The sequence below is a fragment of the Brassica oleracea genome, chromosome C1 (assembly GCF_000695525.1).
Source record: "Brassica oleracea var. oleracea cultivar TO1000 chromosome C1, BOL, whole genome shotgun sequence".
NCBI lineage: Eukaryota > Viridiplantae > Streptophyta > Magnoliopsida > Brassicales > Brassicaceae > Brassica > Brassica oleracea.
This window is the reverse complement of record NC_027748.1, coordinates 23,395,439-23,409,075: the sequence shown is the minus strand read 5'-3', so window position 1 is coordinate 23,409,075 and position 13,637 is coordinate 23,395,439. Positions and strand designations below refer to the sequence as shown.

The following is a 13,637-nucleotide window of genomic DNA, read 5'->3' as shown; positions in this document are numbered from 1 at the left end:
TTTTCAGCAATTTAACAATTTTAAGATCAAATTCGATTCTAAACAGTTCTATTTACTCAAACAATCATCAAAGATAATTCAAGGTTTTAATCTAGCAACCTAAACCTCAGATACATCAAAATCAATCAATCAAAATAGTCGGATCAATTTAGGTTTTTGATATTTCAGATTTTCAAAACATCATAAAGGAAACGGATCATATAATTTAGATTTAGGGTTTCAATGCCCTTACTGATCAATCAATGTTCTAGCAACCCTAACAGCCATTGATCTATCAACTTAACAGGAAAACAATCTAACCAAAACTTAGTTCCATATGTTAGGGTTTCTATTATCCTAGATTAGGGTTCTTCAAATTTTAATGGTTCAGATTTTTATCAATCAACCAAATTCAGTGTAGGTTCTTTTAAGTTTCGAGTTTTACCTTTAGAAACTTATGGAGTGTAGATTTGGACCACCAAAGAGAGAAGGAGGCCGCGAACTGATCGTTCTTCGAGTCGGGTCGCGGACGGGCTGCTTGCTTGGTCGGATCACGAACAGGGAAGAAAGAGAACGTATGGTTTACTTGATCACGTCTAGAAAGAGCTAATGTATCAGAGCGTGACGGCGCGTCAGTGATTGGATCGACAAGCGGTTTGTAGCGTCTGATTCGTCTCGGCGAGAGCTTCAATTTGATATATTGCTCGTCGTTTGGGTCCTCACTGTTTGGGAGAACGATCTCTTTGAAGTTCCGCCGGAATTAGGGTTTTGTGATATTCGGCTGAGTTTAAGGAATTTCGTGGGGGCTTAGGGTTAGAGGCTATCGTGCTAATAACGTGTTATAAAAGAGATGTTGTGTAAGCTTATTATTACTCATGACCAGAAGTCTATATTTATACAAGTATTAGACCGTCTTATTTAGACCGTCATAAGAGAAAAGAAAATCATATTCCTAATAGGAATAGGAAATAGTACGTATCCTAAATACATATGGAAAAGGATAAACATCAAGTATAGATAAATGTAAACTCTCATTCGCCTAAGTCATTAGCGAATGGGCCGGATGGATAGCTGATGGGTCGGACGGTTTGGGCCTGCTATGGGTCGATCACCACTTGGTTTATAACAAAATAATCTTAATTTATACTAAGTATTAAGGATTGATATCCCTTATATATTATTTGAGAAGCATTAAAAATTTTAGCCATGACATGAGTCATCATTAGAATGCTTGTCAAAGTCTTTAAAGAAATATGTTGGCACATCTGAACATATATTATACTTAGTGTACAAATTAGTGTTTATAAAATTTTAACCATGACATGTGTTTATGCTAAAGCTTATCTGGCGGTTGTTCTCCTGCACCACGTGTATGTGGGGAGACTGGGTGAAGAAATATCTTTTGAGAGGGGAGACGTTCTGGGATGCCAAGGATACAGGGCTGGGCTCTTGGGTTTGGAGAAAGTTGCTGCGGCTTAAACCTTTGGCAAAAGATTTTCTACGAATGGATATAAGAGATGGATGTAGTGTGAGGTTCTAGACTGATGTGTGGCACCCACAAGGTCGCCTGATTGAGATTACAGGAGAGGTTGGTACGCAGAAACTTGGTATAGCAAGGGAATCTAAAATCTGTGAGGTCTTGCGTGATGGTGCACGGAGGTTTCGAAGCTGTCGTGATCAATGCATCAGAGATGTAATTCAGAGTATTACCTGTCTTCCGCTGTCTCTATCTGATTTGGTGCCTGATGGTGTGTTGTGGAAGTATGGAGAAGACAACTATAAGGGTGTGTTCGTAGCATCTGATGTTTGGCAACAGCTACGTGGGCGATAAGAGGAAGTAAGGTGGAGCAAACTAGTCTGGTTCCCTCAAGGCGTTCCCCGCTATGCATTTATAACTTGGTTGGCCATAAGAGACAGAATAGCAACGGGGCATCGTACTAGACAATGGGGTCAGGTGCAGTGGTGTGTTTATTGTGGCGAGCCGGACGAGACAAGGGATCATCTCTTCTTTGCATGTACATATACCTTCACACTCTAGTTACAAGTTGTAGGCAATCTGTTTGGTTCAGACCCGGACCCGGACTGGCAAAATACGCTGCAAAGTATGCTCTTGGGTTCTTACGACCGTCTTACTTCTATCCTATTGCGTCTGGCCCTGCAGACCTCCATCTACTTCATATGACGGGAGCGCAACGACCGGAGACACAACAGGACAGCGAAGACTGTTGATCAGCTTGCTCGGTTAATTGATAAGTCAATGAGGAGTATGATTACTGCTACTAACTAACGCTCGAAGCCAAAGCTATATGGACTGATGCAGAGATGGTTTAGTGCTCATTTATAGTCTAAAAGTTTTATGCAGTAGTCTTAAAAAAAACTCATTCTTTGTACATATATTATTTTAAAGATTATCAATAAATTTAACATTTCATCAAAAAAATTAAAAAAAATTAAAAAATAAAACATACAGAATTACCAAATATGATTAAATCATATATATGATAATGATGATTTTGATAATAAAGATTTGATAATAATTTGTGTATCCTCCATCATTTTTGTTTAATTTTATATCATCAAATAAATTAAATAATCACATCAAAAATATAATTTTTAGAGTTTTTCATATATGTTATATTTTGAATTTTTAAAACAATATAAGTAAAAAAATCTCATTTAATAGCTATTCAAAATAATAATAAATAAATAAATAACCACGCGTTAGTGGTCCAGTGGTGGTACTCAACCTGGGAAGTCATGGGTTCGAGCCCCGCTGGCGGATGTTGCTCTTGAGGACCTTCGGGCCCAATACGGACACTTCCAACTACGCTGGCCACTGGTGGGATTTAAATGGGGTGATCACCAGCCCTCCTGGATGCCTCGGCGGGCTCCCCGGCTAGTTCCGGTGGACGGTCTCTGGCAGCTAGTCGGATCCTTACGAGGCATTCGGATACCAGGATTATCAAAAAAAAAAAAAAATAATAATAAATTATATTAAACTATATACCATGTAAAAATACATAAATATTTTAATTTCAAAATTTGCATTGAATAAGGATTGAGAACTTAGTATCTTAATTTCACAATTTGCTGTCAATTTTTAAAACTATATTAAATTTTAAAACTGTTAAAAATCCTACAGTGAAAATTTGTTATCAAGATTTAAAATTTCTATTATAAAAAAATACAAATGATCATAAAACCATATAAGTAGGAAGTCTCACTTAGTAGATATTCATATTAAAATATACTTAATATTGATATCGTTATCATTTAAATGTAATTATATACGATATAAAATAGATAAAACTGATTGTTGAGATTTACTTTTACCAAAAATGATTGTAAATAAATAATAGAGATTGCTTTAATTTATATTTTTGCGCCAATTTAATTATATGTTTAACAGTTAATGGTTTCTCAATTATTCAATATATATTTATTATTTTGTTATTTTTATATTATGTAAAAGAACGTAAAATAAATAATAGTGCGTAAATTCTTATATATAAATGTTCATTCTGTGCAAGGCGCGGATCTTAAACTAGTGAGAATTTAAAACATGAGAGAAAAATAACCTTAATTTATACTAAGTATTGAAGATAGATATATACATCAAAAATGTTTAAGGTAAGTTAGTAATCTAGTTTAAGTCTATGAGTGGGTCAGTGGAGAAGTAAGCAGGTCGTTTACAAAAAAAAGACGTAACAGTAAATTATCTTTGCCATGTAGAATTAAAATTATCAATTTAGCAAATAATAAAACTAATCATCTGCTATTTTTTTTCTAAACCTATATTGAGTGGACTCTTTTCTGAACTGAATAATTGAGTGCATTTCTGTAGATTCGTCTCCTACCTATAAGATAATGATAATAAACGCTTAATATAATTACAAGGGTATAATTTAGGAACATATCAACATCCACTTGCCGGTTGGATGACGAACGTGTAGAATAGAAAAGTATACAAATAATAAAGATAGTGGAAGAGGTCAGGCGTATTAAGGCATTGATTGTTTCCGTTAGTTTTTTAGTTTTAGTTTTTGGTTTTTATATTTTGAATTTTGATTTTTAATTTTTAGGATTTTGTTTTTGATTTTCGGCTTCTAGTTTTGTTTTTGGTTTTTAATTTTTAAATTTTGGTTTTGTTATATACTTAGCTTCTTTTTAATAAAATAAGTAATACATTATTTTAAAATAATAAAATAAATAGCAATAAAGTATTTAAAATTACCATTAAAATTTAACAAAATATAGTCGTTGTTATTTAAAATAAAAAAATTACCATGTTTTTAAATTATTTTCTTTTTAAGTATTATATTAAAATATAATTAATAAAATATCTATAAATTATAAAAAAAACTAAAATTTTTAAAATTTTGAAACTATTAATAAATTTTATTACATAAATTATTTTTCATTTTTTAAACTTGAATGGCTATTTTTAAATCAATATAATATATTGTATTAATAAAATATTTTAAGTTCTTATAATTTTTAGTTGTTGTTTACTGTGTCTAATAATTATTAAAATTATTCAATAATTTATTATATAGAAATTAATAAAAAATTGTTTATAGTTAAAACTAAAAATATCTATATTTATTTACAGATATGAAACACAAATAAATTATTTACATTAATATTTAAATGATAAAAAAATTTTGGAAATTTTATCTTTACGAACATATTATTTATTTATTTATTTATTAAAATATGTTATTTTATATAAAATAAACCAAAATTCATTTTTATATTGAAAACCCACAAAAGTTGGTTTTTGACTTGTTGAATTTTTGAAAAATTAGTTTTCCTAAATTTTAGGAAATCTATTTGTTAAAAAACTTAATTGGCTTACAAAAACAAAAATTAAAAGCTAAAACTTGATTGGACGAAAAATGGTTTCAGAAACATCTTCACCAAAATCAAAATGTCTTAGAATGTTTACTTTTTGGTTTGATTTTAACCAGAATGTCTTATCTCAATAACTAATATCAGTTTTTTTTTGGTCATATATCATCAAAGGTTCAAGGCCTAAGTTTACAGGTGGTTTTAAAAGAGTTTAGACCCATACATGAAGCCCAATTTTGAACCCACCAACTAAACTAATCACGACAAACACGTGTTTTGCAAGTCAGTTTTTTAGTTTTAGCTTTTCAAAAGTTCAGTAAAAAATCATTGTTTTAATTAAACAGCTAATTATCCACGGAAAAAAATTAAACAGCTAACTGTCAGGAGTGGGACGGATAAAGTATCCGGATAATTTTAAAGTATTCAGATCGGATCCTATCTGGTAAATCTATGTTTTATTATTCTTATCTGGATCCGGAATTTTCGGATATTCAAGTATCGAATATCTTTCAAAAAATTATGATATCCAACGAATATTTAGATTCGGATTTTGATCTTTAAAACAAAAATAATAATATTAAAAATATTAAAAATATTAGTAATAATTTAAAAAGAAAAATATATATAATGTTTTTAACTATTTCTATATATACTATTACAAAATTTATATATACAATTAAAATATGAAAATATAATCAATAAAATCAACATTTTTTTTGAGTTCTATGTTGAAACAATCATTAATAAAAATTATGGATCTGAATATTCAGAATAAAAAATTAAAATATCTGGATTCGATTCTGACGGATCCAACATCGTACTATTCGAATCCACATCAGGGCCCCTTTATATATCCAAATTTTTGGAGCAGATTCGGATAATCCATATCTCGGATAATAATCTAGTTTACTTACAGTCACATTTTTGCTTTACTTTTTATTTTTGGGGTCAAGTCACATTTTTGCTTTACATTCTTTAAAATGTTGCAAAGACAACAAAACAACAGGCAACTGCTTTTGTTGACCACACTTGCCACTTGCCACTTGCCGTAATTGATTTTCACCTTTTGTTTCTTGCTTATTTTTCCTTATTATCGTCATAACTGTCTCCTATTTTCCATGATATTTTATGTAAAAAGCCAAAAGTTCATCACCCGAAATTATCCGAGAAATGTGAAAAATGAGTTACGTCAGTTTTAATGTAACTACCAAAGCTTAATCAGATGTACGGATGATTGTTTTAATAAAATAAACATATAACTTTTTTTAATACAGAAATATAATGGTTGCGTAAACATATATATTTTTGATTTATAATATATAATATTTATGATAGATCGACGATTTTTAATTGTGTATAATTTGTTGACTTTTCATGTTGTAGTTAGATACAAAACCAATTAAAATAATATATTATATAGTATCATTTTCAATTAATATTTTATAACTATAGTAACAATTTTTAATGTATTTATTTATAAGTTAAAAATCAGTTAATATGTTTCTGTATATTAATAAATCTATATTTTAAAAATTAAATGTATTTTTAATAAGATAGATAGATATGTCTCTAAGTTTTTATATACAAAATAAATTTTACTTCTATGTTTATTTTTGAGAAAATATTAAATGAGATTGAATTGTTGTATTCTTATAATTCAAATATATGTGCGAATTATATTAATCATCACATTATTTAACATATATTTGAAAAATAACTTTATATTTTTTAATAAAAATATAATTTATATTTTGTATGTGAAATGAAATAATAGTATACATGAATCTATAACATTTAAAAGTTTGTAGTCAAATTTTAAATAAATTTGTTTAGTTTTGTTGTAAAATTTGGTTAAAGAATAATCTGGTTAGAGAATGATAGTAAGTTTGGTACTTTTAGTTAGAGAAGAATCTGACCAAATAAATGATTTATAGTTAATTAATTAAGTTTAAATAGAGAAGAATCTAACAAAATAAATGATTTATGGTTAATTAATTATTAATTTATAGAGTGAAGTTATAATTATCAGCCTGGAATAGATAATTTTTTAAAAATACTTTAGTTTTGATAATATAGATAGTGATGTGAATTATTTTTTTTACAGATCGAAAATTAAATTGGAGAATACATAAGATTGTTTTAATATTTTCTAATTTTAAAGTAAAAGTAAACCGTAACATAGTAGAAAAGAACCACTAATAAAAATAATTTATTTCAGTATCATTTTTCAGTCATTTAGGCTACAGACTTTCCAAGAACGCAAAGAAAAATAAATCAAGCTAAAACCAAATCAATATCTGGATCCAAACACCCGAACAATAGAAAAACTTGTGATGCTTTGCATCTGGAATATTCTTAAACCTAATCCAAGTGGTTAACCAGTCAAATCCTTAAGCTCAATAAATTAATCGTTGTGTTGCATTTAATATGTATTAACTGATTCGATTGAATAAGACAAAATATATATTTAATGAAAAATAAAACCAGAAAAGGATGGACTGGAGACATACATCAATTTTTTTTTTTTTTTTTGAGGAAGGGCTGCATACATGAAAAGATGAAATTGTTTATTAGTAGAAGAATGACAATCATAGCGTAAGAACCAATTTTAATGAGTGTTGTCTACAGATTCTTAATGATTACTGATTCTTTAATTTACATTTATGCTTCTTCTGTTTTATTTGGTTACACTATTAAAAAAACATACAACGTATACTAAGAAAATGGCAATATACCTAGATTCATAAACAAGAGCAATATAAAATGTAAACTATGAAATATAATTATGATTTTCTTAATAGCTAAATTCCATGTGCTTGATTTGGTCGGTTGAAAACATGGGAATTATTTAATCGCACTAATTGGGAACCATTATCCCAAGATCGTTTCAAATCTATCAAGATAATAAGATTTTTGTGATTGAACTTTTGAGGTGGTTTTATTTTTTATTTTTTAAATATCTAAATAGTTTATCATGCGACACTTTTTGAAGTAGGGTACAACTGTAAAAATTCAAAATAGAGAGAGTTGAAATAATAAATAAATGCATATTAATAAACGTTTGAACCAAAAATGTAAATTAATAAATTATGCAGAAATAATAAAATAATGGGTGAATTAGCTTACTAATAATTAGTAAAACAAAAATAATTAAGAATATAACCATAAGTTTTAGATGTGACAACTATGCATGAAGGAAAATATTTTGGAAAACTTTAAAGAAATATAATTAAATGAGATTTGATTTGAAAACTAGACCATTATTTAAGTTTTTTTAAATACACTTTTGTACATATAAATTTACTAAATTGTGCAATCTGAATATTTTGCACTTATTTATCATCATAATTTATCTTATATTTAAAATAACGGTTTCAAATTTTTTAAAATATCTACACAATATTCTTTTTAATATATCTTAAATTTTTTTCTGAAAAAAAAGAAAACAATAGATAGTTATCTTGTCTTTTTCTTCTCCGTGATACTCCATCATCCAATTTTGCAAAAAACATTTTTCTTTTTCTAGTTTCATAGTTTATTCTTCTTTTACTCAGAGCCGGGAGGTTAGTTAATTTATGAATCTTTCAGTGCAATTTGCTTTTCTAATTTTTTTTTTTAAGAATTCGATTTTGCAATTCACGTTTTCTATTATTGTCTTCTTTCTCTTGAAACATACATTTTCTCTCTGTAATTTTCTCATGTCGATCTTTTATGGTTTTTTATGTTTTAAAAATTGTACTTGGGTTATCTGATGGTTTCAAAATCAGATTTTAATTTCTTACTCTGCTTATATTTTATTTTGAAAATAAATTTCATGATAAAGTCCAAAAATCATAATTTGTTTCTTTTTTAATATCCTTGTTACTGTAAAATTTTAAATGGTAAAATAACATATTTATTTCAACACACAAATTTATTTTAAACATATCTAATTACAATAATAATAATATTATTATTTTGGAATTTATATTTCAATTATTAAAATATATAATTTGGATAAAAATGTCAATTTATATTTACTAAAGTGTAATTAAAAAATAGAAGGTGTAGTTTTAAAATTTTAAATTATTAATAGTGTAACTTACAAATTATCCAAAGTATTTTTTTTTCTTTTATTATAATTCACTATATGATACCATTCTCTTTTTCTTTGCAAATAGAACAATTTATATGACAACAATAACAAATCAAACGTACAGAGAGAGAGAGAGAGAGAGAGAGAGAGGAACAATGATGTAGGTGGCAGAACAACTTTGGAGGATAACGAAGACCTTGTTTTCATGTACTATATATAGTATTGATCCTCTACAAATAGTACATAATAGAGAGTCAATTTTATGTACATACGTAAATTAATAAAATTGAATTTCATATAAAAAGTATGAAGTCGATAAATTGATAGTATATAGACTTTATATATAGTATAACCATAGACTTACAACCAACCCCACTTTTAACCCCTAAAAACCAAAAACTAAATCCTAATCATTAAAATATGAATAATGAATAAACTTGCGAACTAAAAGGCGTTAAAACAATAACGAAACATCAAAAACGATAAATATGCAACACCAATCATGTCGAACAATCGTATTGGTAACGATGGTGACCAAGAAAAGAATCATCGGTGATGTAGCATAGCGTACCAAGAGGAGGTTGTGTTTTGATTTCTGATTGATCTGACTTGAGGTGTGAGGAAATATGTAAATGATCCTATTGATCAAGAGGTTTTTGAGACTCAAATTAAAAAAAAAACATAGAAGAAGATTGAGCTACTAGATTTGAATAGTGTTTTGGTATATAAGACAAAAAATAGGTCACTATTTTTTTTTTTCCAAATTAAAATTTCATTCATAATTAAAATACCAAATTCATACAAAGCTGCGGCAGAAACAAAAGCCCATAGAAAACAGCAACTAGAATCCACACAGGGGCGACTTAAACCCACACCGGGGTGACTCAAGGATAAAACAAAATCAACTCCACAACTAGAACCAAACAAGCGGTTAACCAATACGAAGCATGAACATATAACATAACGACTAGCAATCTTTAAAACTAAGCAAAGACCAAAGATCGGGAGTTACCGCTGCTGCCCATAGCCCGCCACCGATAAGCTCCACTTCTGCATCCAAACCACGACCTATCGTTGCTGCCTCACCCGCCAAACGATAAGACCAAGAACCGAAAGCTTCAAAACCCAACAAGGGGAACCGTTGCTTGGGCCACGCGCCTTGGAAACTGATGTGACGTTATAAAAAAACGTCCAATTTCATACAAAGAAGCTCTCTCAACACACCAAGAACCAACTGATGAAGCCTTGCCAAATGAACCTCTCCGGTATCACACTCGGAGGAAGAAATCAACGGCAAACAACCATTAGATACATTACCCTAGAAGAAAGACTGCTAATACAATTGTCATACTCCCGATGAAAAGACAACAGACATATAATTGAACATGGCCAAAAGAAGAACGCAACAACCTTCACTAAATGAGTTCCAATTCCTAATTAGTCTATCAATCGCCAAAAGATAAGACTGCCTTCAAAACCAACATCATCAACCCAAAACTTAGCCATAAAACAGACAAACAGGCCCGACTAAACAAGCGGACTTTGGCTACAGCCTGTAAAACGGAACAACTAAACCACACTTCCAGGGGTGCTGAGCTCTAACCACTAATCGGATCCAAAGCATCGTCGTTGGTAACGGGTTGTTGAGCTCTGCCCGTGATTCGAGCGGTCGCCGAGAAAGAATTTCCACATATCTGAAAGGGAAAAACCAGATCTGATGAAGCCCTTCAGTCCTAAATGCCGACCCTCTTCACCGTCGTCACGCCGTGAGTCTCGCTGTTGCTCCATGGAAAGTCGTGACCTTCTCCGTCGAAATGAAAACATGTAACGTTTTGTCAGCCACAGAACACCGAGCACCTCGACAAGGATTGAGCAAAGGTGAAGAGAGCAAAAGAAAATAAGATCGGGAAAAGGATTGGAGCCTCCGGCACCGACAAAAAACGCCGGACCGGAGCTAGATTTGTTTTCAGAAGCGGCGGCGAGTTGAGAGAAAAAGGGGGCTAGGGTCTCTTCTTGCATTATTAAATTTGAGGTGACTATCACAATAACCTTTTTATTTTATTTTTTGAAGAAAGGTTTTCATATTAAATGCATGAGAATAAAAATATTACAAACCCCCTGACTAGTTAGACGGGCAAAGCCCAATGTTTAAGCCCATACCAAATGAACTTTAGTTGAATCATATCCCAGTTATCCAATAAGAAAAACCATAATGGCTAGGCCCAGTAAAAAAGATGGAGATGGGGAGGAGGGGAAACGATCGGGAGACATGCAGATCAGATCCACAGCTGCTACATCTGAGAGGAGAGTGAAGGGTTTGAGGGTTTAAACCTCTTAATCTTGTTCTTGAGTTGACGATAAATGAAGTTGTTGATGGAGTCAACCGATCAAAACATATTGGAATGCAGTCTAGTGTTTCGTTCATTCTGAATCCAATATATAATAGCTTGCCAAGCTAAATGAGATAGGAGAGTGAGCGGCTTGCCCTTGGGGAGATTGATCATCTGGTTGAGAGTACAATCCCATGCTTCTCAATGGTTGTAATCAGAGTCATCATGTAGTAGAGCCCACACATCAAAGATGAATGAGCATTCTTGGAAGAGGTGATCTCGCAATTCGTCTGCTGCATTACAAAGGAGACACACCGAGCTTACTTGCAAACCCCATCTGATGAGGCGATCCCGCGTAGGAATCCTGTCTTGGACTACCAACCTGATGTGAAAGTTATGCCTTGTGATCCCCCGCTTTGTCCATACAACTCCTTCCCAGCGGACCTTTGCTAGTTCTGGTCTTAAGTAAGTGTAGATCTTCCATGTCTGGAACCTTGATGATTTGGTCCCATTAATTTCCCAATCATAATGATCCTCTCCCTCAGTCAATTGTACCGTAGTTAAGAAAGTTTGTAATTGCAATTGTTTGTCTGATCTTGCAGGAGGAAGGGACCATATGCTGTTGGTAACAAGTGATCCAACAGTTGCCTTTAGAGGGATACCCAAGCAGGAGGTTGATCCATTCAGAAACAAGTAAAGACTCCCAAACGGAGTCCAGTTGTCGAACCAGAAACAAGCAGAATGGTCATTCTGAAGCTGTAGTTTGATGAGGGGGAACACAGTTTCCTTTAGCTTGAGGAGCTTGTTCGCTAGCCAAGAGAAAGAACTAGAAGGCTTAGTCGTCCAGTAGTTTGCTAGGGATCCTTTTAGGATCATTTCTTTGAACCATGCTACCCATACCGACCCCGCTCTGAAGAACAAAATCCAAATGAGCCTGATCATACAAGCTTTATTCCAGGTGAGCAAGTCCTTAACCCCTGACCACCCTGTTCCTTTAGTAGCACAACCGTTTCCCAACTAATTCTTGTTGTGTTTCTGCTCTCCACATCACCTTTCCACATGAAAACACTACAGAGGAGGTGATTCTCCTTACGCAAGCTTTAGGGAGAATAAAAGAGGAGCACCCGAATGTTTTTATCCCAGCAATGACGGTCTTAATCAACAACAACCTACCAGCAAACGAAAGTGACTTTACAGACCAGGAAGAGAATTTCGCCTTGGTTTGGTGTAGCAGTGGCTCGCAGCTCACCAGATTCAGCTTCTTAGAATTCAGAGGAACTCCAAGATAATGGAAAGGTAAGGATCTCATGTTCATACTAGTTGTTGCTTGAATTAGTTGAGTCTCATGTTCAGTAAGTCCTGAAGCGAAGAAGCTTTTTTTTTTCCATGCTCACTTTCAGGCCAGATCGAAGCTCGAATTCCCAAAGGACCATAAGCACTTGTTGTACTGATTCTAGAGAGCCGTCGGTGAAGATCAGGAGATCATCCGCGAAAGATAGGTGAGTGATTCTTGTGGACTTACATTTCGCATGGAACTCGAGTTTTTTTTTTGTAGCAGCTCAGTTTAGCATTAGTGATAGAAAATTTATAGCAATGACAAACAAGTAGGGGGAAAGAGTGTCGCCATGTCTGAGGCTTCTCTTCCTTTTAAAATACATGTTGACAGTGCCATTGTAACCAACCATAAAGCTCGTTGTGCAGATACATGCTCTTAGCCAGGCAAGGAACACAGAGGGGACTTGTAAACCTTCTAGGCAAGCAAAAAAGAACTCCCATGACAGAGTATCAAAATCCTTGGCTATGTCGACTTTGATAGTAATTTTCTTTACTCCTTGCTTTTTATGATATCCATTTACCATCTCACACGCGAGTATTGCATTTTCCAGTAATAATCAATTTTTCACGAATGCAGTTTGGCTTGGAAGAATCAGATCCGGTAGTATAATCTTCAGGCACTTCACCAGGAGCCTCGACATGACTTTATAAACCGTATTCATGTACGAGATTGGTCGAAACTCAGTAACTTTACTCGCTCCCGGAAAATTTGGTACCATTGACAGGATGGTTGCATTTGTAGTGGCTGGAAGGAAACAGCTGGAGAAAAAGTGAGAGATTGCTATGACTACCTCAGATCCTATGATTTCCCTAGAAGCCTTAAACAACCCCGAGGTTAATTAACCTTTTTGTTATTCAATAGATTACTAATGTTTTGATCGTTATACAATATTTACTAGGTTAAGATCCGCGCCTTGCGCGGGATCAACATTATATATATAAATTATTTTATGTATTAAATATTTTTACATATTATAAAATAATAAATATATATTAAATAATTAAAAGTCAGTAACTAATAAAAATATAATTAAATTGGTGCGAACATATAAATCAATTGTATTAAT

At 32.1% G+C, this 13,637-nt stretch overlaps 1 protein-coding gene across 1 annotated transcript; it reads right to left on the bottom strand.

The window, feature by feature from the left end:
* Window positions 1-11,436: 11,436 nt before the first annotated feature.
* On the bottom strand, window positions 11,437-12,544 carry LOC106335396. Its single transcript, XM_013773915.1, has 2 exons — window positions 12,243-12,544; window positions 11,437-12,145 (listed from the first exon to the last, which is right to left on the bottom strand). The coding sequence occupies exons 1-2, from the start codon at window positions 12,542-12,544 to the stop codon at window positions 11,437-11,439; spliced, it is 1,011 nt and encodes a 336-aa protein (XP_013629369.1).
* Window positions 12,545-13,637: the final 1,093 nt, after the last annotated feature.

Coding starts and splice junctions, on each gene's coding strand:
- LOC106335396 (XM_013773915.1), bottom strand. CDS start 12,544: ATGAGATCCTTACCTTTCCATTATCTTGGAGTTCCTCTGAATTCTAAG. Junction 12,146..12,242: donor CAAGAATTAGTTGGGAAACG/GTTGTGCTACTA, acceptor TTTGTTCTTCAG/AGCGGGGTCGGTATGGGTAG.